The 27,604-nt window shown below is 41.9% G+C and overlaps 1 protein-coding gene across 14 annotated transcripts in view; it reads right to left on the minus strand.

Moving 5' to 3' along the window:
• HHLA2 (HHLA2 member of B7 family) overlaps positions 1–27,604 on the minus strand; it is a 97,029-nt gene that overhangs the window by 46,869 nt on the left and 22,556 nt on the right. The window contains exon 1 of one of the 14 annotated variants that reach the window (XM_070582805.1): positions 23,717–23,837. The exons of 7 other annotated variants lie outside the window; for them this stretch is intronic. Coding sequence is in view for 1 of the 7 variants with exons in the window: in XM_070582811.1 (XP_070438912.1) it covers positions 24,810–24,849 (40 nt within the window). In the remaining 6 variants the exon portion in view is untranslated. Of the gene's footprint in view, positions 1–11,781; positions 11,853–23,716; positions 23,840–24,809; positions 24,985–27,604 lie in introns of those variants that run through there. 6 more of the 14 variants (XM_070582804.1, XM_070582802.1, XM_070582808.1 and 3 more) reach the window with 6 other exon arrangements.

Genomic DNA, 27,604 nt, shown 5'->3' on the forward strand with positions numbered 1-27,604 from the left:
GAGAGCTAATGATGAAGCTAATGTTGTGTTCTAGAAAGATCACACCACTGGGATTATAGCGGATGGATAAAAGGAGCCAGCCTGAGAGCATCTACTCAGTCAATGTGACAGGAAACCATTTAAAAGCAAACTTAACAGTGTGAAATGGATAAAACGTGAAAGGACACTGTGGCAGACACCGGTGTCATTCCTCTCTTTCCTTGCTAACAGAACTCCTTCTCTGCCCAGCCCTGTGCAGGGCGTGACCACCTCCAGTGACAAGGGGAACCGAGAAAGGGTCCAGCAAAGGTAAATGACATGACTATGATTGGCTCAGCGTGGGCGTTGGGAAAGGAGGAGCTGGGGTGGTGACAAGTTGGGCCTGATGTGAGGGGTGGAAACCAGTCAGAACTTCCCGACTTTCTTGGGAATTGAGAGTCCAGCAATTAACCATGTTCACACGACTCCTGTATTGAACCCCAACTATAATGGCTACATGTTTGCCTTTTCCTCCTTCTAACTCTGAGCCCAACGGAAGTAGGAAAGTGTGGCCAGCCTCTGCACTGCTTTGCCTCCAAAATGAACTGCTGAAATCAAACTGAAATAAAAATTTCTTTGACACTGTTTTGGACAATGCGACATACACAGAGGTCCATTGGAAGGATTTCTGTGGAAAGTTCTGTGTCCTTATAAGAGGGATAGATGCGGGAACAAAACTTGATGACAACCCCCTTCCTTCTACTTTCTGAGGATTAATTTGATGACTGGGGCATCAGCAGCCATTTTAAAAATGTGGAGAAACAAATATGAGGATTTAAAAGTCAACATAAAAAGTATGACAGAGCAAAAAGATAGAAAGATGGAAAGAATCTGGATTTGTACTGATATTGTTAGTCCCTGTAGCTGTCTGTTCTGGATCTTCCACCTTTAGACTTCCTGTTATTTAAGGAGTATATTTAAACTGCTGTGATTTGGGTCTTCAACTGTCTCCAAATGGTCCAAAGTGACACAAAATAAAAATAACTCTTTCACTTAATGAAGCACTACTGGCACAGAAAGCAGGCTCCACTTTTGTCTACACACATAAATCAATGAGAAAAAAATCTTTCCTCCCACCACAACAAGACACTGAAAGAAGTTATCTTTTAACAGAGCAAGGTTAGAGACACACATTTGCTTGCTAATCATAGCAAAACCACTTTTAATCTTGAAGCTAAAACAAACACTAGTTATGAACCATTGAAAGTTTATAGTAAGTTTAATGTGCCTTATGTTTTTTATAGGAAGAGGTTTCTAACAACAGAAACACGTTAACCTTAAAACTCCTGTTTAGTTTCAACATTAAGAGGAAAATACTGATTCTCAGCTGAAGCAGCATCTTGCAAATATGGAGTTTTCTATTAAACAACTAGAAAAGAGTTTGGCTGTTTTACTCTCCAGGGCCCCTGTTTCTCCTTATTTCTTTCCAAGAAAGAAAGAGCACATTCTTGTTTTCAGGGGGACTTTAAAAACAAGGCTATAAAGTAGTAAAGTAACTTCATAGTATACAACTAGGACTTGAATATTGGTAGAAAGATGAATTTGACAGGTCATGATATAATTATGTATACTTCAATGTCATAAGTTTAGCATCAAATTTATAAAGTAGAAACTAAAGAAGGGACAGTGTAAGCTCTAAGTTGGTCTGTAGACCTTTCAATGCACAGTACGTGAGCTTGACTCACTCAGACACATGGCTGTATCGGTCCACTCACAGACCAAGCTGGCCAGACACAGCTGGTCGGTCAGCCTCTGCTCAGTTCTATTTGTTTCTAAAGCTAGAAATTCTCCTAGGGGGTTTTCTGGGTTCAGTAAAGATGCTGTAAAATTCAGGGATGGAGATGGGGAGAGAAAGAACAACCAGTGCTGAAAGGAGGAATTTTCACAGGCAGGCATCTTTGTCCACCTCTGTTCAGGCAGTGAGATCCAGGCCTGGCGTGATTCCCTCGGGAAGGATGACTGCTTCTCCTTGCCTTGGCTTCCAGTCCTTACTCTCCAAAGATCAGCTACCACTTTTGACAAATACGCATTCTCTCTTCTACTCTCCTCTCTATCAAACCGTCTTCTGGCAATTCCTCCCTGTCTCAATTCTGTCCCCTTTCTCTTCCCTAGATCCTGTCCCCTTTTCTCTTCCACAGCCTACAAAAACACTGCAACATTTCTCCACCCTGCTTTTCCCTCTAGTCAGGACCCTAATTCCCACTTACCTTTACCTTCCGAGTTGTATCTGGGACCACATCTATTGCCACCCCTTCTCATTACATACTGACTACTCAAAATCTGCGAACTGGACTTTTCTCCCTACCAACCCAGAAATCATTTTTGAAAGGTCTTAGTGGCAAAGTGACAAACCCAAAGACATTCTTAAACCACACGGGAGACATTCACCTACTGCAATCTTGCCACAAAATGAGGCGTTTTCTGTATTTGTATGGAGCTTAGGGAGAGGAATTGGCAGATCAGAAAAGCAGATCATGTGAGTAAATAAAGATGGATGAAAGAACCAGTATGAACAAATGAACAATATTTACTAGGCGGTCCTATCTGCTGAAAAAAAAAATCTACAGTTTCCTCTTTTCTCCTGCATTTATTACCCCATGTGGTAATATTAGCAGCTAGCATTTCAGTGCTAGTAAGCATGTAGTAATGTTATACACACCATAGATCTAAACAGAGTCATGTGAATTATTTTAACTTCCGTTTTAGAGATGGAGACACTGAGGTTTAGAGAGGTTAAGTAACTTGCTCAAGGTCACAGTTGGCAAATGAAAAAGTCAAGACTTCAAACAACGTCACGCTCATGACTTCAAAGCCTTCTATTAATCACTCTGCTATGAAACCTCACAAGTGACATCAGAGATTCACCCCAAGGTTATTCCCCTGAGAACCAAATATCAAGGGGCAAATGGTTCCTTTCTGTGTAGATTTAGCCTTTTTGTGAATCTTGACCTTTTCATGAGTTTTGGCCCTAGTTCTAAGAAGTTACTTTCTCTTAGCAAATGGTTGATGGTGATTGTAAAGCCATGTATGTTTTTATAACTATAAACTACTGTTAGATCTTTCTCACATCAGGAAAGAGGTTCCTGCACTGATTCCAAAGAGCCCTCTCTGCTTCCACTTGCTCAGCTCTCCAAATAAGGTGAACATGCATTGCACTGATCATTAATAGTAGCCTATTTCACTTTCAAAAGTGTCCCAGTTTGGTGATAAATTATATGGTCACCCAACTTATCTATAATTGCTGTCTTAGTCTTCTTCAAACATTGATTCCAACATGTAATCAGTCTGCTCAAAAATCAAGAGCTCCTGCTAAATGAGTAGGAGGACTTTCTGCCTGCCCAGTAACCCTGCCTCCAGGGGAACCCTCCTTGCCCGTTTCATTTCATTCTGAGGCGACTGTCAGTCACTGTTGGTCACAACTTCCTACCCTACCATGGCAACTAAGGATAGACTAATGATCCAGGCATGGCAAGTCATGGCAACCCGTCCAAAGAATGGGCAAGCAATCTAAAGAGGCCAAAGCATTTCTGGACATTCAGGAAGAAGATCTTTTTTTACAAGGCTTGCAGGCTGGGAGGATGTGTTTAGAACTACTGGCAGCAATAGTTCCTGCCTCATGAAGCCAACTGTTTGACAGAAAGAAATCAATCAATGATGCGGAGTGAGGGGCCAGCCCCAGGGGCCAAGTGGTTAAGTTCGCGCACTCCGCTCCCGCGGCCCAGGGTTTCACCGGTTCGGATCCTGGGTGCAGACATGGCACTGCTCATTAGGCCACGTTGAGGCGGCATCCCACATACCACAACTAGATGGACCCACAACTAGAATATACAGCTATGTACTTGAGGGATTTGGGGAGAAAAAAAAAGCAGGAAAAGAAAAAAGAAGATTGGCAACAGTTGTTAGCTCAGGTGCCAATCTTTAAAAAACAAAAAAATGATGCGGAGTGTACAGAGAGGCTGGGGGTGAGAGAGTGATGGCAACCAGGTGAGTGCACCTGAGCAGACATAAGTGCCTGCCAATATGCATGGCCTTGGTTCCTACACTCTGAATTCAATTCTATAACTACCCTCGTATCTTTCCACTTTACGTGTGCTGACAAAATCTCTTTTTTACTTAAGTTAATTTGAATTTGGTTTCTATAACTTGCATATAAAAGTTTCCTGACACATAATCCCCCCAAAATTTACCTTCGATAATATTCAAAGACATGAAAAAAACTCTAAGTTCCCACTTTCAACCTGGCAGAATGACAAAGATTAGATAGATAGATAGAAGACAGACATATACACAGACACATTTAATATTCAGTTCTGGGAAAGATACTTAGAGATAGTCACTCATATCATTGGTGATGGTATACACTAATATACAAGTTTCTGGAAAGAAATTTGACAAAATTTATCAAACGGCTTTAAAACTGCAAGACCTTTTGTATCATCTAAGGTGAGTTAGTGACAAGCGACAGATTTAAGGCTTAAGCAAGAAGAGAATTTATGAGGATGCTGAGGAGCTCCAGAACTGAAAGAAGAACAACCAAGCTTTAAGAAGAGCAAAGGACCAGACAATTCCAGGAAAGCTGACAACAGGAACCCTGGAGACTTCTTGGGTTCTGTTGTATGGTGAATCAGTTCCAATCAACTTCCGCCTGACTGGGTCACTGTTCCACTTTCCACGTTGGAGAGACGAAGCAGTGGTTACATACTTCTACTCTTGGGAAAGTCAACCATGGCGGGGAGGGAGAGAGGGCGACACAGTTCACAAGACAGCAGTCAGCTGATTGGTGATTTCCATACACGCACCTTTGGCTGCCCAGCACACACACGTGTTCCCGTACAGTCAAAGCTGCCTCCACCTACCACCACCCAAGCCCTCTGTGGACAGTGGCAACCTCACTCACTTCCTTCACAGTGAGGAGCAGTCCTCCTTCACACATAGCTGCTGCATCCAGGAGTAAAAACAGATTTCGCAAGGTCACTGCTCATCGAGATCTGTGCTCCTTACACTCTCTGTAGTAATGGAACAATAAATTTTTGTTTCTAACCTGTTGTGGACAAATTCATTAGAAAAATGCCATAAAAAAACCATTGCTATAAAAATGAAATTAAACATAAAATGCTAGCCTCAATTTTTTATTATTCCGTACGGTCGGCATAGAACTTTTGATAGCAATTTGACAGAGTAATTTTTAATACTTTCTATTTCTATACTTCTTGCATCATGAACCAGTAATCAATAGTTCACAGACTGGCGCCAGCCTGCAGACCCCCACTTTGAGTAGCTCTGCTTTAGATGATATCCATTCCCCCTCAAATTTTCCTTCAGTCCATGGTCCAAAAGAAATGCTTTACACTAGCAACACACTCTACATACAATGCAGACAGAAAAGAAGAGAAGAGATTTTGTTCTAAGTCATGACACAGCAGGCAAGGAAATGGGCTACAGTCTTTCTCTCTGCACTAATCAGAGAGCTAGTATTTATGCCCCCCTTTTCTGTTACCCATTCTGCGATCTCCTTACCTGCTGCCAGTCCCTTAGCTCTTTCCCCAGTGGGGTAGCCTGAACCCTAATTCTTGAGCTGTTTCAGTTCTCAGTGGTCTTACCTATAGAAGGGCAATAGTCTCCCATAAACCTCTCCCAGTGAGAATATCAGAAAAAGGAAGAGACCCACTAAGTTCCTATTATATTCCTCCTAGATGTACAATTGCAAGTCCCTTGACTAGGCAAGGTCGGTCACCCCAGCCAATACAGTATCCCATTTTTCTGCCATTTGTCCCCTGGGATGAAGAGCCCAAATGACCAGTTTCAGCTTCCAATTCAGAAAAACTGCACTGGATCCCATGATGACAGCATCCCTCCCTTCAGTACTAAAAGCGACGGTGAGCAAAAATGTTCAGAGTAGGTTAACTAGTTACAATTGTTAGACACATCAGTCCCTCCTCACGCCATGGTTCCTAGATCCATGGGTTCTACCTATGGGGAGACAGTCAGTGTTTTATCTGGAACACTGGTTCAGAGCCTGACCAGTCTTCTGCGTAGCTATGCCATCAGGTGGAAGATGTCCCGGAAGATTGCAGTACCAAGTTTTTAGAGGCCATTCCACCATGTTAGAAGGCTGACTGTGTCACTGATAGGGAACATAAAATAGTGAATTACATTTGAATTAGCCCATGGCCTTCTTTCTTTGTTTTGATCAGGGAACTCCTTTCACAGCCAATTTGGATGGGATAACAAGATGGTATAAGAAGCATTCAACAAGTCTGCAGCTGGTAGTTCTGGCAGAGGCTCAGACAGGAGGAGGTGCAAAAGGGGAATGCTGTTGAATATAATGCAACAAGGAGCTGAGGTCTTCGCTAGGTATGATGCCACATCAGAGATGTGGGCTGGTCTCTAAGGCTGACAAATCGAGCATCAGCTGTGGCATAGCCTGGTCTGCTTTGATGACGGGGAAGGCTGTGTGGTGGAGTCTATACAGAGCCTGCATCCCTACTCTCACAGCTGCCTTATTCGTCCTCCATGTGAACACTCACCAGAAAGCCTCCACTACAGAAGAGGCTCTCAATCATGTGAACAGGCGTTTATGGAGTCAGCTCAGCTCAGCCTTGTTTTCATGCTTGCTCAAGGGGCTCCTGAACAGTCTCATGCTCCGGATCTATTTGGAATGTTCCATGCTCACACCCCTTTCCTCAATCCTCCAGTCAGCCTTCTTCCATATCCTCGATCAATATGGCCAAAAAGTGGTACAGACTGACATTAGGCCTGATCTTCACCCAGATAAAGTTACAATGACATGTACTACTCCACATCCTACCTAACTGGAGATTTAGCATTCCATCAAGCAAATTACTGCATGAGCAAATTGTTTACATGCCTGCTGGGCCTGCCTCACTGCTGTTCCTGTGCTTATGGCCTCATAGGGGGTTCCTATCACAAGCCGTTGAGCACCAAGCGTGGTTTGACAGGATTCCAGCCACCACCACCTGTAGGTAGACTCTGCAGCATCAGAGCCCCTGGTTGGGTAACTCTGAAGGACAATGGAGTCTGTTAGGATGTGCCACAGGCACCATTCCAGGGGCTGCATTCCTGGATGAGGATGACTGGGGACAAGGCCTGGGAAGGATGGCACAGTGGAGCCTCTGAGGGAGTCAGTGTGAGCTGGGCACACACCAGCGTGGGTCTGTTGGAAACTTGGCCTGGCAACCCTATTAGGACTCTAGTATGAGAAAATAATCAGAGATGTAAGAGATGCATGGACAAAGCTTGTTGTTACAGTGAAGAATGGGAAGTAATTTAAATGCCCAATAATGGGGGAAGATTAAAATAATAATATGGGGAAATAAAATACAGTATGTAAATGTACGTTCGTTAAGAGGTGATTTTAAAGGCTGGATTGATATTTAATATTATGGGAAGTTCTCATATGAATTTATAATACAAGTCAGGCTTTTATAATGATTCCTTTTTGCAAAAGACTGGCAGAAAATACAGTAAAAAATTAAAACTCATTAGTCTTGTCACCCAGAGATAGTTTTATTTTCATAATTAAATAGCCTTCATTTTTCTATGAGTCTGGAAATTTTTTAAATTAAGATTTTTGATTGCTTATGAATCAAGCTCCAACTTACCTTTTAAAATGGATGTTCTTTGTTTCTTGAACTAGCTGCCAGAGAAAACCAACTAACTTGGTTTCCCAAACGCATCATGCTTACCCCCATCAGTCGTTTTCCTTGTCATCAGCACCTGTGATTTCAAGATCCATAGTAGTGCCCCATCTTTCATGAAACCTGTCACCTCCTAGTGATGTGACTTGCTAACATACTCCTTGACATCCTGCTTGTCTCTCTCATTAAGCCCTTACACAGACTTCTGTGGTTAGATTCAAAAGCACAGAAAGGTTTTTAAATTTCCGTAATTTTTGCCAGGGTAGATAGAGGGAAGGGAGGTAAGTAAAAAGAGGGCAAAAGGAGAAAATAGAAAAATAGAAAAAAACACAGACTATTCTAGTTTAAAGATGCCAGAAAGTAAAGAAAACATTGATAACCAAAATGCAATGGGATCCTTGATTAAGTCTTTGATCAAAAACTTACTACAGGGCTTCTCAAATGGATGCGCATATGAGTCACCGGATTCTTATCACAATACAGTGATGTCTAAGCTGCTGGTTTATGGATCAGATTTTAAGAAGCAATCATCTAAAGGGCATTTTGAGGACTACTGGACAAAATGGACCGTATATTAGATAATACATCAACGTTTCATTTCTTCAGTGTGATAAGGGTGTGTGGCTATATGCGGAGACTTCATTAGTAGGAGATAGGTACCAAAGGGTTTAGCGGTAAAGTGTCATAACGCTTGTAACTTACTTTCAGATGGTTCAGCAATAAAATTATATATAAATATGTATATGAGAAATAAAGGAAATTGGGTAAAATCTTAACAGTTGATGATTCTTGGTGAAAGGCATACCAGTGTTTATCGTACTGTTCCCTTCAACCTTCTTCTGATTTTGAAAATCTTCAAAATAAAAAATTCTATGAAATGAGATAAGGATAATGCATCGCCCTAAGCTATACCCCATAGACACTGAGTCAATACATCTGGAGTGAGGCCTGGGAGCCTTTATTTCAACACACTCCAGAGAGTTGCATTACAGGTCATACACAGACAACATTTTGAGAACAAGGTTTTGGACATTAGTGAGAATATTGTTTGCTTGGTGATTCAGATCTTTGAAATGGCTAGAGTCCCCAGGTTTGAAATATTATAATAAACTAGGACAGCAAGCTTGGTTTGCCTAGCAGTCTTTACTATCCCCTCGTTTCTCTAACAGCACTTTTCTTTCCTTGGGGATCTTCCTCCTAATTCACAATATGAGGAGAGATTGACAGAGATGGCACACACCTAGCCCTCCGCTTTCACAGGCGGGCCCCTATATTAGTCTTCCATGCTGCATAACAAACTGCCATAAATTTAACAGCTGAAAACAACACACATTTATCATCTCATACTCTCTGTGGGTCAGGAGTTCCAGGCACAGCTTCACTGCATCTTATGCTCTGGGTTTCTCCAGCCTGCAGCCAAGGTGTCAGCCAGGGCTGCTATCTCATCTGAGGCCTCAAGTTCCCTTCCAAGCTCACTGACTGTTAGCGCAATCCGGTTCCATGCAGCCGTAGGGCTGGGGCCCCAGCAACTAGAGGCCCCCCACCATTGTGGCACACGGCCTTCTCCACAACATGGAGCAAGCATGGTTCCTGGCTTCTTCAAGGCCAACAGGAGAGTTGCTTCAGGTCTCTGACCCTCTGGTAAAGGACTCACTGCTTAGGTCAAGCCCACCCAGAATAATCTTCCTTTTGGTTACCTCAAAATCAACTGATAGGGGACCTTAATGACAGCTGCAAAATCCCCTCACCTTTGTCATATAATGTATTCTAATCAAGGCCATGACTACCCAATCATATCCACAGGCTCAGCCCACACTAAAGAGAAGGGAATTATACAGAGTGCGTACACCCGGAAGCAAGAATCCTGGGGTCAGCTTTGAGTTCTGCCTAGTACAGTACCTGTGGTAGGCAGCCTCTAAGAAGGCCCTCAATGATCATTCTACTTCTTGGTATGCAGACCCTTGTGTAGTGCTCCCAGACTGTGCCAGGGTTGGTCTGTGTGACCACGAGAATACAGTGGAAATGATGTTACCTCTGAGGTTAGGTTATAAAAGACAGTGTGGCTTCCGTTTTGGTTTCTCCCACTCTGATCACTCACTCTGGGGGAAACCAGCTGCCATGCTGTGTGAGCAGCCTTGTGGAGAGATCCACGTGGCAAGGAACTGAAGCCTCCCACCAACAACCACATGAATGAGCTTGGAAGCAGTTTCCACAGCCCCTCTACATGACTGCGGCCCTGGCCAACACCTTAACTGCAATGCCATGAGAGACCCTGAGCCAGAACCATCCAGCTAAGCCGCTTCCAGATTCCTGACCCTCAGAAACTGGGTGAGATGATAAATGTTTGTTGTTGTAAACTGCTGAGTGTGGGATGATTTGTTATGCAGCGGTAGATAACTAATACTACACCTGTCCCAGGCCTGACTAATCTAGGAAGAGGGAAAGGTACCTGTGTCCCTCTTCCCTAACAACATGGGAGAAGCACAACCACAGTAGGAGTTAATGAGCCCACAAAGAGAGGAGCAGAGAGCAAAGCTAGGTTGGATGATGGTGGAGGGGCAGCAGTGCTACTTTTTAGCCTCTGGATCCAGTCAGGGGTGATCAGGGCCCTGCCTGTTGTTCCAGTCTCATGAACCAGTGCATTCCTCGTTTTTCCTCCTTACGTCAGAGTCCTCCAAAGCATGTTTAGGTCTGTTGAAAACATTTGCTCCCTCTCTCCATCTCCAACAAGTGCAAATTTATACTGATAGGCAATATAGTCAGCCAAAGAGTAATTTGTTCCTCTTTCCCATCTCTCAATGACGGTGACTAAGCTGATTTGAACCTAGTTTCTGTCACTTGCAACCAGCAGTTCTGACTCATTAAAGCTCTCTGTAGGATTACCTTCATGGCTCACTCTGGTTATTTTCTCTTTTTATGGCATCTTTCCCTCCAAGCTCATGTTGCCTGATCCTGAATCATGTGTTAGGTCATGCTTTCCAGGTTCCCTCAAAAACAGGTTCTATTTACTTGTGCTTCTAAGAAAGCTCCGGTGGCATTTTCTCCCAGGGAAGCTTTAGCATGCTGAGAGTATAGCACTTTGACTAAATGATCTACATTTATTCTAGGGTAAATTTCCTCTATAGTGTATGGCATTTTGCTTCCTAACTTAGCTAATCAAACACTCTCTGGGTACTGAGCCAACTGTTCATGCTGAAGCAGCCTGAGCAGTCATTGTGAAAAGAAACACAATAAACAAAATCCCACGCATGAATCAAGCAAAGATTCTGAGTTCTAAGGTGCAGTCTCTCCAGACTCGCTGTTCTCAGTGCAAAGGAGCATGCAGAGACCCCACACAGCCCACATTCTGCTTCCTTCCAATTTCGAACCACAGCAGTGAGTTGACACAAATTGAAATCTCTTTCAGTAAGTCACCTCCCCCATATAATAATCCCATTGCGATTTCCCCCTAAATACCTTGCACTACTGCCAAAATGATAGTTGGATAATGCATTCTTAAATTCATAATCAGTAGACAAAGTCAAGAGTACCATTCCTAACTGTCCTTCCCCAAGAGTCCAAACTTTACCATTTCCAGAATAATATAGTACTCAAAGTCTAAGTTCACCTAATAGCATTATCTCTTACCAAATCAATTTCTTTAAGTTAGCCTGGTAACAATTTACAAAATTTGCCCCTAGAAAAATCTTAAGTAATCTTGTTAATGTTGTTTACCCTTTCAACACATTAGGCAGCCAGGAACTGAGCTAAGGGAGCTCAGAGGGATTGGCATAAACAATAACCTGTGTGTGTTTCCCCTAAAGAATGTTCTCTCTCTACCGTTTGATTTGGATCAGAGACTCTGAAACCAGATTACTTGGATTCAAAGCTCAGCTTTTCCATTTAAAGCCATGTATCATTGGCCAACTTACCCAACTCCTCTCTGCCTCAATTTTATATCTGTAACTTAGGGATAGTAGTAATGTCCACCTCAGAATCATTGTTATAAGAATTATCTTAATGATATTTGGAAAGCACTTAAAATACTACTTGGTATACAGTAAGTATTAAATAAATAACCAGCACAGATCATATTGAAAATCTGATTGCCTATCTCCCCACTTACCATAGGAGGTATTTTAGCATCATTTGAAAGAGGTATCACCATAACATCTTGTGTAGCATTAGTAGTCTTCTACATGCTGTGTGGATGAAATCAGATTAAGGTGATCCCAGAGTATTATTACCTCATATGACTAAAACAAATAAAACATAAATCCTCTTTGCAAGAAGATATTATCTCAAGCTGAAAATTATTACTACAACATTTTTGCAAATGCAATGTCTGGCACACAATAAAAAAATAACCAGACACTCAGAGACAAGATGAACAATTGTACAGACAAATAACTGAAAATAAAACTCACAAGCACTTCAGATGTTGGAGTTTTAGACATAGAGGCAAAATAACCATACTTACTTTGTTCAAGGGGACAAGGTAGAGAATTTTGGTAGAAACTGAAAACCATAATAAAGTAGCAAACAGAAACTACAAGAACTGGAAAATAACAATTGAAGTCCCCAACAATTTAATAATTGATTTAACAAAGTTCAGATAGTCAAAGAGAATTAGTAGCCCGGAATATTGATTGGTTAGAAAGAACTATCCCGAATGACCAAAGAGAAACAAAAGATTGGAAACATTAGAGACGTAGGTAAGAAACAGAAGATACTGTAAGAAAGTGCTATATAAGTTAATTCTAGGGGGGAAAAGAGGGAGAGTGAGTAAGAAGAATTATTTGAAGAAATAATGGATAGGAATTTTCCAAAACTGAAGGACATTAATTTACAGATTTAAGGAGCCAAAAAAACTCTAAGTAGAAGAAAGAGAAAATAACCAGGTACCCTAGAGTAAAATGTTAAAAACCAAAGAAAAAGAAAATCTTAAAGCAGTCAGAAGTAACAAAGAAGGCAGATTACCTTCCAAAGAGCCACAATGAGGCATGTAACTGACTTTTAAACAGAGTTAATAGAGACCAGAAGACAAGAAAATAATATCTTCAAAGTGCTAAGAAGAAAAAATAACTCCTAACATAGAATTGTAAGTTTAGCAAAAGCATATTTCAAGAATAAAGTGAAATAAACAATTTTAAGGCACACAAAACAGGATTTGTAACCAGTAGATCTACACTGAAAAAACACTAAAAGGGAGCCAATCCCAGGGCATAGTAGTTGAGTTTGGTGTGCTCCACTTTGGTGGCTGGGTTTGTGGGTTTGGATCCCAGGTGTGGACCTGCACCACTTGTCAGCCATGCTGTGGTGGTGTCCCACATAAAAAACAAAGATTGGAACAGATGTTTAGCTCAGGGTTAATCTTCCTCAAGCAAAAAAAAGAGGAAGATTGGTAACAGATGTTAGCTCAGGGTGAATCTTGCTCAGCAAAAAAAAAGAAAAAACATTAATGGCGTGTTTTTGCAGGCAGAAGGAAAATGACACCAGGTAGAAGCTCAGATTCAGGAAGGAATGAAGAGCAAGGAAAAGGTGAATATGGGGCAAATTTAAACAAGTAGACTAATGATGATGATATAATAATAATAAAGTTTAAAATATAGACAGAATTACAGGACATAACAATAATGGCTTCAACAGTTTAGAGGAGGCTAAAAGAGTTGAGATATCTAAAAAGGAGTCTCAGGTCCTTGCATTGCCCATGAAGAGAATATACTCCAGTTAATACAAGGTTTTGAGAACCAAAAAAGAATGTCATAATCTCATGGCTAACCAGTAAAAGAACTGCAAAAGAATGTGTAACTTACAAGGTAGTAAGGGAAAAAAATAGAATAATAAATTTGTAGTTGTTTCGTGTTACACACCCAGTTGGGTGAGCAGGGTGGGATAGGTTGCTGAGAGACCAAAGACGAGACCCAGCAACATCGAATGAGACATGGATTTGTTGGGGAGTTACTTACAGGAAGGTCCAGTGGGGGTTGGCTGGACAGGAAATGTGCACCACCCACTGCCGACCTGAGAGAAGCTTGCTTAAGTAGGCAGAGGAACGAAGGCTTCGTGCTTGCTAAGAGGAATGGTCTATGTGTGGCCTGCATTCCAAGGACCACCCCCGCCCCACCACCCGTGAAGGCCTCCGTGTTCCCCGAGACCGAGATGGTCTTCGCGCTAATCATCTCACAAGAAACAGCTGGTTTGGCCAAGCCCAGGACTGTTACTACCATGAGTGCTGGCGGCAGCCCATACAAGAAGCCTCAAGGATACGTGGTTTAAAGGCCACGTAGGCTAGTGCCCCTACAGCAGTAAAGGCCAGAAAGAAGGAAATTTTGGAGGAAAAATGACATAAAATGAATGGGACAAATAGAAAGCCCTGAGAAAGCCAAACAGAAACAATTCACGCTGCATGAGTCCAGTTGCCTAAAATCCTAACTCAGGCAAAAAATTCCAAACAGGCAAAACTAAACTATAAGCTTTAAGGATGCACGCTTAGGTAGTAAAACTAAAGAAAAGCAGGAAAGGAATATCATAAAAGTTCAGAAGAGGTTTCCTCTGAGAGAGGGATGGCAGTGACATGGAGGGGACGTGAAAGGTTTGGAGTTTTCTATGGCTTGGCTAACCAGGTGATAGTTACCTGATGGGCTTTGGTTTGTGCTGATTCATTTAACTATATGTATTTTGTGAACTTCTCTGTATTTATTCTATTTCCACAAAAAGTAATAAAAATATAAAAGAGATATAATGTGCTAATACGGCATAATCTTTAGAAATACATGGTTAAATAAGATACAGAACAGCAGAAATAGTATGGTCTTATTAGCATAAAAAAGCTCACATATTTATATACACACTTATATTTGCACAGATCATTTTTCAAGATATACATAATGAATTTAATCTGGCCTGCGGCCTCAAAGAGGAGAGACTGTGACTCCGGTACAGTTTATGGAAGGGAGGGGCTGATTTTCATCTATATGCTTTTACTTTGAAAATAACTTTTGAGTTATGTTTTTTAATAAAAAGAAATTTCACCAAGCTAATCAACTTTGAGAACAAAATAGGGTTACCGTTTGATGAAATCATTATTTTCAAATGAACAACTGCATTTTGAAATCTTAATTTAAATCTGGCATGTATAACCAAGAATTTTAAATCATGGCTAAATTTGTTCAAAAGATGGATCAAATTTTCATAACCAAGAAGGGAAGAAAAGTGGCAGTTATATTAAACGGACACCCATGAATTGATTATTTTTCCATTTCCTTCACACAAATGGAGTAGAGATGGGTATAGATAATTCATTTTCACTTCAACTTGTTTCTAGAATGTTGGTAGAGGCCTTCCATCTGCATTGCAATGGAGTGTTACTAAAAATAGGAAGCAAACTTGGGGTAAACTGAATGACCAAAGTCAAGAATCTGCCATAAATCATGAAATTGTACGTTAGGCTTTCAGTCACATGAACAGCGGACCAGATGAGAATTTAATAATACGGATGCCTGAGTTGTCAGAGCAATTAGACACATTCCAGGAATTTATAAATACGTGAAGATAACACCAATTGTCAACAGGTGTGAAGAAGTGAGCCCCCCAGGATTTCTGGGTTAAGACAGCAACTTGAACACATGCTTCTAATTTTGTTTCTTACATTCTTAAGTCAACAAAGATTTAGGGAAGGATTTTTTTTTTTAAAGATTTTATTTTTTCCTTTTTCTCCCCAAAGCCCCCTGGTACACAGTTGTGTATTCTTCGTTGTGGGTTCTTCTAGTTGTGGCATGTGGGACGCTGCCTCAGCGTGGTCTGATGAGCAGTGCCATGTCCGCGCCCAGGATTCGAACTAACGAAACACTGGGCCGCCTGCAGCGGAGCGCGAGAACTCAACCACTTGGCCACGGGGCCAGCCCCAAGGGAAGGAATTTTTAAAAAGAGAAAGATACAAATAGGGAAAACAAGAGAGGGAAAAGTCAGAAAGTTTTGGAAACTAGAAAAAGATGGACCAGTAGTAACTGACTTGGTAGACCCAAGAAAACTAATCTCTAGCTGGTACTAGGAAGGTGTGAGAGCTGGCCAATTTACACCACAAGGTGCTCAAAAGTCATAGGAACTGCCTATGAAACTGGTGGTGAAAGGAAGAGTAAGAAAACCTTCTGTGAAAGCTAGCTCTTGTAGCCATCCAACGCAGGGGAGCTGGACCCTCTCAGTTCTGGACTGAATGTTTGTGTCCCCCCCAAAATTCATATGTTGAAACTCAAATACCCAAAGTGATGGTATTGGGAGCCGGGGCCCTCATGATAAGATTAGTGTCCTTATAAGAAGATGCTTGCTTCGGTTTCTGCTCTCCGCTATGTGAAGATATGATAAGACTCCATCTGCAAACCAGGAAGCAGTCTCTCACCAGATAATGGACCTGCCAGCACCTTGATCTTGGAATTCCCAGCCTCCATAATCATGAAAAATAAATGTTTGCTGTTTAAATCACCTAGTCTGGGTAATTTGTCATAGCAGCACAAGCAGACTAAAACATCCTCCTAATTAACAGGTATGATGTCTAGAATGATGACACCATGGACATATTAAGAGGTAAGAAAAAATGGTATTTCTCACATCATGGAAATTTCTGGGCAGAGCGGGATGGCACCCAAGCTGGTCTGGAATTGGCTTGAGTATCTTAGAAGAGAGTGAGAGAAAGTGACCCTGGTTTTTACTATGGTTAGGGGGTTGGACTACGGAAGAATTCAGTCTTGGAGTAGTTTGAATTTCTCTCTGGTGCCAAAGGAAGGAGTGCCCTGGCTTTCTTATCAGCTTGCCCAAAGAGGGGGCAGAAGGGGAAGGAATAAACTGGGGTTTGAAAGCTTCAGCAGTCAAAAATTTAAAAAATGGAGTCAGATCCGATTACACTATTTAAGAAGTTAAAACTTTCAGATCTCCTCCTCCACTTCACTTCACTGAGCAATTGCCCCTCTCAATTCTTAGAAAAATCTGGAAGCTTGTTCTCTGGAGAAACTAAAAGCCAGATTCCTGGGCTGATGATCCTGGTATAGATTAGAGTTAGGATAAGGTTTAGGATTAAATGGTCAAATGTATACTTAGTTCTGAATACAGAGATCCTCCCAATCGAAATCATTCCACAATGAACCCAGTTGATAGGCATGGCCTGTAGTTCAAGCTCTCAGGGGCTCTGATGAGCTTTTTTAGATTCCCCCTATCCCTAATATTAAGCAGACATTCAGGTATTAGCAGATATCTGAGGAAAGCTCCTCTCACGGAAGATACAAATAAAAAAAACTGATCTTCCTCGCAAAAAGGCATTTTGGAGTAAATAAATAATGCAGGGTGGAAAGAATCAACAAAACCAAATGAAATAAAGTTATTACTCTCCTCAGAGAATAAGAAAATGCTGCATCCATAAAAGAGGAACAAGATGCCATAAAAAATTAAGAGAGAAAAGAAAGCTTGGAATTGAGAACACAACAGTAGAAGTGAAGTCATTAGAGAGTTAGAAGATAAAGCAGAAGAAGTCTCCTAGAAAGTAGAGCAAAAAGACAAAGAGACCAAAAATGGGAGAAAAAGAGATATGAAAATTGGATGACAACCCCAGAAAATCTGGGGGGACAAAAAGAGAAAAGAGGAAACAGAACAGAAAACAAAATACAATTGTTCAAGAAAATTTCCTAGAAGAATAGGAGGGGAACTGCCATTTCTGAAAAAAGCTTACTGAATAGAAGTCGTAGAAGAAAATATCTACACAGAGACATTTGAAATTTCAGAACACTGGAGCAAAAGAAGATTCTACCAGCTTCCAGGAAGAAAAAGCAGATCAGAAAGGATCAGGAATACAATGGCCTCAGACTTTGCAACAGCGTCACCACAAACCACAAGAGGAAACTGGAGTGATGTTCAGAATTCTAAAGGAAAATGACTTGTAACCTATGATATAGTCAAACTCTCAAACTTTGTGAGGGTAGAATGAGATTTTCAGACATTCGTGGTCTCAAAAACATAAATTTACTACCAATCCCTTTTCTCAAGAAGCTACCGAAAATGTGCTCTACCAAGATGAAAGTATAAACCAAGAAAAAGAAAGACATGGTACAGGAAACATTGAGTTCCAAACAGGAAAGGGATGAAGGGTTCCTGGGAGGATAGTGAACAGACATCCCAAGATGCGAGCTGGAAAAGAGACTACATTGGATGGACACGGGAGTCTAGACAGACAAGCTGCAGGATGTATGACCGTGATCCTCACTGCTTTGGTACAGTCTTCTTTTTAACACCAGGAACGCCCTGGAAAGCCTGGCCCAGACAAGAACGTGGTGATCTTGACAATTTCCTGACGTTTCCTGCTCTTTCTTCCAGGTCTTGCCGCCTAAATTGTCTGTGGACATTTATTTCATCCACAGAAGCTTTCTGCTTTGATTTAGCTCTGAGAGCTGGAACAAGGCGATAGTGAGCTCAGAAGCAAGGAACCCAGGGAAGTTCACTTCGCTGCCACCGATCATATGTTTGGTACCTGTTTTACACTATGGCTCTTCCAAATTCATAGACTGTGGTGAGCCTCAGATTTCCCAGAACTCAACAAGGGCTCTCCACTGACTACCTCAGAAGGTAATCCTGTAAACTCCCCAGAAGCAGAAGCCTAAGACCCAGGGACCACTGTATTTCCCACACTGAGGATGGGGGGGTGGGGGGGTGGCACAGAAAGGAATGTTGAAAAGCAGCAAACACAGGAGGATTTTAAGTTTTATTTCATAATCTGGGTAGAAGATTCAAAGGTTTTCTTATAAATATGTATTTTTAAAGATTTTATTTTTCCTTTTTCTCCCCAAAGCCCCCCAGTACATAGTTGTATATTCTTCGCTGTGGGTCCTTCTAGTTGTGGCATGTGGGATGCTGCCTCAGCATGGTCTGATGAGTAATGCCATGTCCATGCCCAGGATTCGAACCAATGAAACACTGGGCCGCCTGCAGCGGAACACATGAACTTAACCACTCGGCCATGGGGCCAGCCCCTCAAAGATTTTTTAAATTGTTTTTTTGGATTAAATATTTACATCTTACGCATAATTTCACATGCAGAAAATAAAGGGAAAAGAAATACGCCTACTCGTACTATAACGGTTGGACTGTAAATTGGAACAAGCTTCCTGGATGACTTTTTGGCAGTGAATATGAAAAACCTTAAAATTGGGCATGCTTTTTGATCCAAAAATTTTACTTCTAAAAAATATTCTATGAAAAGTTGGACAATGCCCAAAGTACACAGAAAGGCTTTGCTAAATCAAAAACTAACAGTTAAAAATTAGGAACTCAAAATATCCACTCTTGCAGAATTGACTAAAATAAGTGGGATTTTCATGCAGTCAACCATTATGCAGTCATCAGACATGATGCATTTACTGACATGGGTAAAGTTCACATTACGCCGTAATTTACTTTAAAATACTTACGCATGGACCAGCTGAAGTGCGTATGTACTAGTTTTAATCTACTCCCCAGGGATGATTAGTTACTATTTGAAGAACCTGTTCACTGCATGCACTCCAGGTGTCTGTGCTTTAGAAGCTGCTACTGCAAGTGCTTCAGTGATAACTAACTCCATCAGCCCTGGGGGACTTGTTAATTAGCATTAGAGATGCTCAACATATTATTTACTGGCAAAGAGTACAAGCGCATCTGCTCATGCATGGACAGGAGTCCAATAGAAGCCTCTACCTACAAGAATACTTAGCACTAGACTATTTCTGTGTCTGCTTCTAGAAAACTTGTCATGCAAGGAACTTTGAGTATCTGCAGGACAAGAGCTCTGGTACTTCACTAAACTTGCACAAACAGGTTTTATGGCTCTTATTGGTCACTTGCTAAATGTATGTATTATTTGGGGCACTTATGAGAAGCAGATATCAGGACAGGAGTATGGCAGGAGATTTATTGAGAGACAGACCCAAGAAAGAAAAGAGAAGAGAGCTGGAGAAGGCAGGGCGTACCTTCAGACTATGATGAAGTTCTGACCCTTGTGAAGGAGACAGAGAAGGAAGGAAGATTGGGTGAAAAGAGTTTCAGATTATGGTGGGGTTCCAAGAAAGTTTTAGCCAGTTTGATGGGGAATTCTTACGCCAAAGTCACCCATCCAAGGAGTCACCCATGTCACAGCAAAGGGCCTGCATTAATACCTCCAACTGTGCTCAATGATTAGCTGGGAGCAGCCATGGGAAGCATGATGTCAGAGCAAGTGAGGTGGTAGATGCAGAGGCCCAGCAGCTGGCACTGCCCGTCAATACACTCCCCACAGCAGGACACCTGAGTATTTTCACGGCTGCTGTAGTACGCGTGGCAGAATTCAGACCAAGACAAACCACCCAGAAGAGAGATTATGAGTGCCCTCACCAATAATCTATCATTGGAAACAACAGACAACTAGGCAAAAGGATCTGATGATTGTAAACTGGCCAAATTTGCTGAAAATCTATTCCCAACAATATAAAGTGTGTGTTTCAATGTGAACATAGCATGGTTCCATTCTTTGTTTTAAAGCCAATTATATTATATGGTGGGATTTTTTTTTTTTAAGTATTTTACTGGCTACCACTAGAATTCCTTTATGGATTTTGCCTCCTTCGCAGCCAGGCCCTCGGGTCCTAAAGCCCCTATGCAGCCATCTTATCAAGGCATTCTCCTAGGGCACTGCGAGTAAGAAATAAACAGGAATTTGGGATGTGGGAAGACAAGAAGAAGAAAAGAGCGAAGGAACAGAGAAAGAGTCATGAGGTGTTCAGAGGCCAAAGGACGCTGTGCTGTCTTGTGAGTGACATTATATGTGTTTTGAGAAGAACGAGGAAAAGGAGCTGTAAGCCAAGTGCAGATAGGGAACTATCTACGAGATGAAGAAAGAAATGATAACCGAAGTTGACAACGTCCCTGAGAAATTCCAGAAATCTTAGGGCATGAACTATACTTCCCACAAGACTTGGGCCTGAGGGGCGAGGGGGTTGGGAGGGAGGACAAGCTGATCTGAGGTACGTCGTAAGAGGCAGGGTCACCACAACTGACATCTTAGTTAAAAATATACACAGACACAAAATATGTGTGGGTAGAAAATACTTGACAGCCTGACTAAAATGTTAGTACTGTTTCTTTACAGGATAAAGTTGTGGATAGTTTTTTTTCTGATCTGTATTTTCTAACTTTCCTACAATGAACATGAATTAATATAATAAAAGAAAAAGATGTTGGGAAAAAAGGAATAATTTGGGTAATTGCTTATGGCCAGGAATTAGCTGAGTCAAGTCATTGTTTTCAGCAGTTTCCAACACAGTTGGTCAATTATAAAAGAACTCCATAGAAACAGGTGGATGTACCTGGTAACCCACAGCTGCGTTTGCAGCCAGTTCATCGTGGGAGGCGCATGTAGGAGACTGTTATTCAAAGTAGACTTTTTAGCTGTTTTCTTCCATGTTGCTGAGGACGCCTGGCTATACCGTCCTTGGGAAAGCCTTTGGCCAGATCCATCTCTACTTTGTTTTATATTGAGTTCTCCAGAAAAATATTGCTCCAATAAAGACCAAATTCAAAATTAACTATAGTTAAAGCTAATACTTTTCTCAAGAAGCAATCTCCCTGGATCATAGTCTCCCTCAGCCTGCCACGGACAGGAGTCCTCAGGATTCTATCAGTAAACTTATACACTGTTATGTAAAATAAGAGGTTCCTACCTCAATAGCTAGGACAGGAAGACATGCCCTTCTATCCTACTCGTACTACTCACACTTCCATTTGCCAGCTTGATTTCTAAAACATACAGACCCATTGTTAATTAGCAGCAGCCAGCACTTTAGACCCCTACAAGAAGGTAATTGGGGAACGATTGTAGCCATTAAAAAATGTACCCGCTGAAAGGATGTCACAGAGATCCTAACCGCATGCCATAGATCCACTCCTGTAGACTTGCTGGCTCTGTGCTTGGATAAAGCCAGATCACTGAGAGGTGACGTCTGTTGCCACTGGCTACAGTGTCTCCCTATTTGAAAAAAAGGCTCCACTTCTAGGCAGAGCCCACTCAACACCAGGGTACGTGATTTGATGAGAGGGATGAGGACTGGATTTCAATCCCCACTCATCACACAAGCTGGTGCCCTAGCACATTGTTCAATCCGAATAATTGTCCAGGAGAGCCATGGCTTGTGTGTGTACAGGACATTACCTTATTCCCACGAGGAAATCCTGTCACTAAATCATTCCTCAATTCTAAGCCTTTATTATCCTCATGTCTCTCCAGCCATATTTGTTAAGGGTCCTGTGCCCCAGCTTTTTGGATTTCGTGGAGCAGTTAAATTGAAAAAAAAAAAAAAAAAAAACACAGTGCTGGCACCGTGGCAATGTAATGGTTAAGTTCGGGCACTCGGCTTAGGTGGCCTGGGGTTTGTGGGTTGGCATGCCCGGTGCAGACCTATGAACTGCTTGGCAAGCCAAGCTGTGGCAGGCATCCCACATATAAAGTAGAGGAAGATGGGCACGGATGTTAGCTCAGGGCCCATCCTCCTCGGCAAAAAGAGGAGGATTGGCAGCATATATTAGCTTGGGGCTATTCTTCCTCACCAAAAAAAAAAACCGAAGGTTTTTTTGGGGAACTGATATAGAGTTGCCAAGTTTTATCTGAAAAAATTAAGATGACTTAAAGTATGTAATTTACTGAGCATAGTAATTTTAAAATAAAAGGCCAGCATTTCTCAGGAAACAAAACTGTCTACTTAGACGCATATTTTTACTTTGATAAAGTAAAGACTCTCAGTGTGTTGGGGAATTGCTGGTGTGGTCCTCTCCGCCTGCCCCTCCAGTCTCCTCTGCACGGCTCCCCTCCCAGCACCCCGCTCCCTGCAGGCTCTCCAGTCCACCCAGGCACCTCTCCTCCATTCTCTTAACCTGCTTGTTGCCTCGTCGTCGTCATTCAGGTCTCAGACTGGGGAGTCAGGGATGGATTCTAAGCCAGAGACATTCAAGTGAATTTAGGAATTGTTACGGTTTCACTAACTGATGCAAAAGAAAAGTAGAATTGGTTTAACAGTTATCGTACCTGTAGAGTGAGCTTCACAAGAAAAGTACTCTTAGCTATATAGTTTTGCCTCCAGCACCTGAGACAGATCTGGCTACATAACAGGTGCTTAAATATTTGTGGAATGGATTAAACCAAGATCCTTTACATAACATGCTCTATAAGAGATCTGAGTTTTGAACCTGCTCCCTTCTTTTGAATATTAAAGATTATATAATTTGTTCCTTGCCTTGCCTCGTTTTCAAGAATTTTAGACGCAGGTTTATATTCCATCACAGCAACTATGTTGACTCTTCTGATTGGAATATTTACTCTATTTCCTCTGTCACATCTTTTCCTTGTTATTCTACCCTTTCTTATAAGCTGTTCTAAGCTGTTTCAAACTCCTTCTCAGAAAGACGAGGGCATAAATAAATAAATAAAAGCCGTGTAGTGCAATAGCTCACCTGCTCCTGAAATAAAATGCTGACATTTCAAATGTTCCCTATTCGAAAGGTTAGATGATTAAATATATTCCTCTCCTGCTACCTGAGATTACCCAAATAAACATCAACCACATGCAAACCACACAAATAGATCTTTTGAATGGAAGTAGTTTTAAGGGACAAATAGATATTTGAAAATCAAGAGAAAAGAAAATGCAAGGTATAGCATTCTAGTTTTAAAAACAAACAATTTTAAGAAAACTGTCACATTTACTTCTAGTTATGCTTATTATGTGCCCTTTTAAAATATCAAGAAAAGCCAGCTGCCAGCTGACGTACTTTCCAAAGATTTTGAAGAAGCATCAAAACTCTTTTTTCCCATGAAAACAAGCTTATGTAGGTCTGCTCTTGACATTCCAAATGATCAGACAAGCTATCTCTAGTTTTGTAAATAGTCTTAAAACTGGGCCAAATATCGATTAAACTTCTAATTCTGCATTATTTTCTAATAAAAAGGATTTAACACAAAATATACATAGGCTAATAATCCATAATTGTCTTAATTACTCATGTAAGGCGTACATCACCTGTAGTGTCTGGCAGAGCTTCATTATCTCAGGCGAACCCCCTGAGTTTCCAGAAGAGAAAGTTTGTGTCATAAGATAAATCATCGTAGTTGATCTTATAGCTCGCTTACCCAAACAGATTAGAATCCAAAGTAGAAAGCCTCTTGGAGTGCTAGCCAGCCTGAGCCTCCCACGTGATAGATAAACTGTAGCAGAAGTCAGGAGACTTGCCTCAGCCCACACAGAGGGAGAGCAGGGACCACTGACTAGCTGGGAGGATCAACTGAAGAAGAGTCAAGTGGCAAAGGAGAGGTTAACAGCCCTAAGGAAGCACAGTGACAGGTACCCTGGGCACGTGCTTAAGCTCCAAGAGCCTATTACCCCCATTCTGTGTAACAGGAGGTCACATTCTCTGTCATATCTGAAGATTCTCAAATTGCCAATCTTTTTGTCTCCAGAGCCCCTGACTACACTCAATCAGTGTGCACAGCACTTTTAGGAAACATGCAGGGCTCAATTCTGAACTCAAGGCTCTTCCGAGGTCGGGGAGCAAGAGAATGTACCCCTGGCACATGCTCGATGCGCCACCTTGAATTGAATTGAATTCTACAAGGGTGAGAGCCTCTGATGAAAGGCTTAACATGAGTACAAAAGCACCATTTTCAACGCATCTTGGAAAATAAGGGCATTTGTTCTTCTGAAGAGCTGAAAAGAAGTTTTGGCCTAGAGCCTGGCGTCTTTCTTCATAGGCACAGCCACCTCGGTATTCAGATGAGTAGGGAGAAAAGTCCCAGCTCAGAGTGGCAGGCTCCTTTTATCATGGGCACACCTGAGCCTTGATGTCAATACAAGTAGGTGTCTTAGCAGGAGGAAGGTGAGAGCACATGCTCTGGAGTCAGGCCTGGTTTTTTACTTCCAGCTCCAAAATTTACTAGTGACATGACTTTGATAATATGACAGTCTTTTGGCTTTTTCCTCACCTGTAAAATGGAGGTTGGGGGTAACAGTGGATTCAAATAGTCTCTTTAGCCCTCACAATAACCTCATGAAGTAAAATGCTCAGCTCTATAGCAAGTACACAAAATTTTTTCACATTCCACTGCCCTCTCCTTACCTTCTGTTGTCTTTCCAGATTTCCTTCTGACAAGAGACATGGGGAGAGAAGCTGTGGGTACCTCAGGCCCATCCCTGGGGCATCTGGGACCAGGGCAAGCTTCTCCCCTACTCCCGCCAACTTCCCTCACGCCCAACAATATCCTCTTCCTATTTAAAATTGAGACATGATGACTTCCAAGAACAGATCCAAAAGCAGGAAGAATCCACACAATGGCAAAGGGCAAGCCAAAGGATGTGGGAGTGGAGAAAACCTTCTTTAAAGAGACAGAGCAGGGCTATGGATTTGCTTTACTCCTAGAAGCAAAAGAGTAGGTGCTCACAAGAAGGGGAACGCGGTTCTCCTGCTGTTTCCCACCTCCTCTACTTTTTTCTCCCTTAATCTCTTTCTCTGTATCAAGTATTTTCACAGGCACTTGTTAGTACCACAGTTTGAATGCCAACTTGCTAGTGTTGTGGGCACAGAAACAAAAATCAGTGTCCCACGCAGTCCAGTCTAGCAGAAATGAAGGGATATAATTACACCACACACGGTACGTGCCTGACTTCTGCTAGGAACAAGGGACATGCAGACGAGAAAGTGATACCTCCTCTGTGAAGTGTGCCTTGCAGATTAAGGAGGATTTAGTTGGGGCCTGAGGAGAAAAGGGAGGGGTGCTCATGAAGTCATTTTAACCCTGAAAAGGGGTATGATGGGAGGTCAATTCCTAAACACCTTCACCTTCAATTTTGCACTAGAAAATTAGGACTGACTTGCCCAAGGTCACAGAGATCAGTTTCTATGTGACAAACAGCCAGATCTTACACTAGATCAAACCATTTCACTTCTCTGTGGCTCTCCCTCGCTCTACACATAGTAGCCTATCGAGACACCTGTTGGGCATGACATTAATCCAGTTAGTAAAACCTCTTATCCTGGCCATGCTGCAGCAACCAGCTCTGCAAAGGCTTCAGCCAGCTCACTGCAGAGGCAGCCCGGGGCGCCCTGCCCTGAGACTAGACCATTGCTAGAGGGTTCTGAAGCAGGAAGTGAGAGAGCCATAGGAATTCTCTCACTATGCTTCTGCAGGCACAGAGTCATGCAGGCACACAATCCAGAAACACAGAGACGGCAATGTCCATGGGAGGGCTGGAGAGGACAGATAAATGCTAACAGTTCTGACACACATTTCCTGATGTTCCTTAGAAGGTCCCAAAGGATTGAACACAATCACCAGAGGTGGTGACCTAATCAATAATGCGCTGCTGGGTTGATCTTCTTTGTTCCTGGTTTTCCTCCCCTTGAATCATAGTCCTGCTCCCTGCCCCGCCTTTGTTTCCCTGAGAGCGGAGCCTGAGACGGTAGGTCACTGTCAGGGTTCATCCTTCCGCCTTCTTTTGCCATTGTCATTCCCCTCCACCCCCCACTGGCAACTGGTCCAAGGCTGTATTCTTTGTTTTCTAAAAGATACTCAGGAACTTTATTTTCATTTTGTGATAAAATGACCTATATTCGTCTCTCCTGGATGACCACTTTGAAAAGCTGCTACACAATGTCAATGCCAGTGTTGCCTTTGTTTAGCATCAAGTTGTACGATTTTGTCCCAGATTAATAAGGACAGGGGCAGACTTATGTAAGTGACACGTTTTCATCAACTGAAGGCCAAGTGACATACCACATGGAAGGTGCCACTAGTAAAAATGTAAAAATCATTTAAGAAAACTAAGAATCACTTAAGTCAACACTAGAGATGATGCAAGCCCTGATATCCATTTCCCTACATTAAACCCAGCATATATGGGGTTAAAACAAAAGCACTCTTTTCCTGCTTACTCCCTGGCTCCCAAGCTCCAGGATGTACTATCTGCCTTGGAGACAAAGAGCCAAGGTCACTCAGCTGCAAATTCCCTTATCATCTTCCTCCCTGTAAGCATCCTCCCAACGCCAAACGAAGGGTGGTGGGAAAGCTCCCACAAGCCAGGCCACTGATGCCCACTCCTGCTCTATAAGCAGCCACATTCCTCACAAACCTTTAAACCCCCTGGCCTCCCATCTTTCAGAGAGACAGGATGAAACAAAACAAATTTGAGGGCTCACTGTTGTCTCCCGGCTGATGTCATCCGAAATAAAAACCCTTTCCTTGCCATAAGCCTGGCATTCCAGTTTCTATTTTGTCCCTCTTGTGTGGTGGGTAAGGAACCTATGTTTGTAGGCACTAATAGATATACAAGACAACTTTTTCCAAAAAAGGAGAATTATATATTATTCAAGTCTGAGAAAAGCTGTCTTCATAAAATTGTCTAACAGAGTTTATATTTCTAGTCTTAGATCAGACTTGCATTTCTTATCACCCCCAGGTATTTTCACTCTTGAAAACTCTTGGGGATTCACACTCAACTAGTCAAAAGCACAATATCATCTTTTTGCCATAACATCTAGTTTTCTAAACCTTCTTAATTTTGTAAGGCATTATTTTTCTGGATATTAAAACTCTTAGTTCTCTAACAACAATAGATGCCTCAGAGATGTTCAGCCTTTGCTTTTCTCATTCTCACCATCACTCCCTTAACTGTTAGGAACTGTAATTGAAGCTCTGTTAACAACTTCCGTTTAACCATTTCATCAAGTAACACATTTTCTCCATTTTTTTCCATAAAATATACTTTCTTAAGTCAGATTTCCTGGAAGCAGAGCCAGAGATGGGGATGCTCATGCAATTGATTTTCTGAGGGAGCGCTTGTAAGAGAAAACTATAAGGAAGTGAGAGAAGTAGAACAGAGAAGAAAAAGCAGCCAAGCCAAGATGGGCTTGGTTGA

This window comes from Equus przewalskii, chromosome 18 (genome assembly GCF_037783145.1).
Source record: "Equus przewalskii isolate Varuska chromosome 18, EquPr2, whole genome shotgun sequence".
In the NCBI taxonomy this organism is placed as follows: Eukaryota; Metazoa; Chordata; class Mammalia; order Perissodactyla; family Equidae; genus Equus; species Equus przewalskii.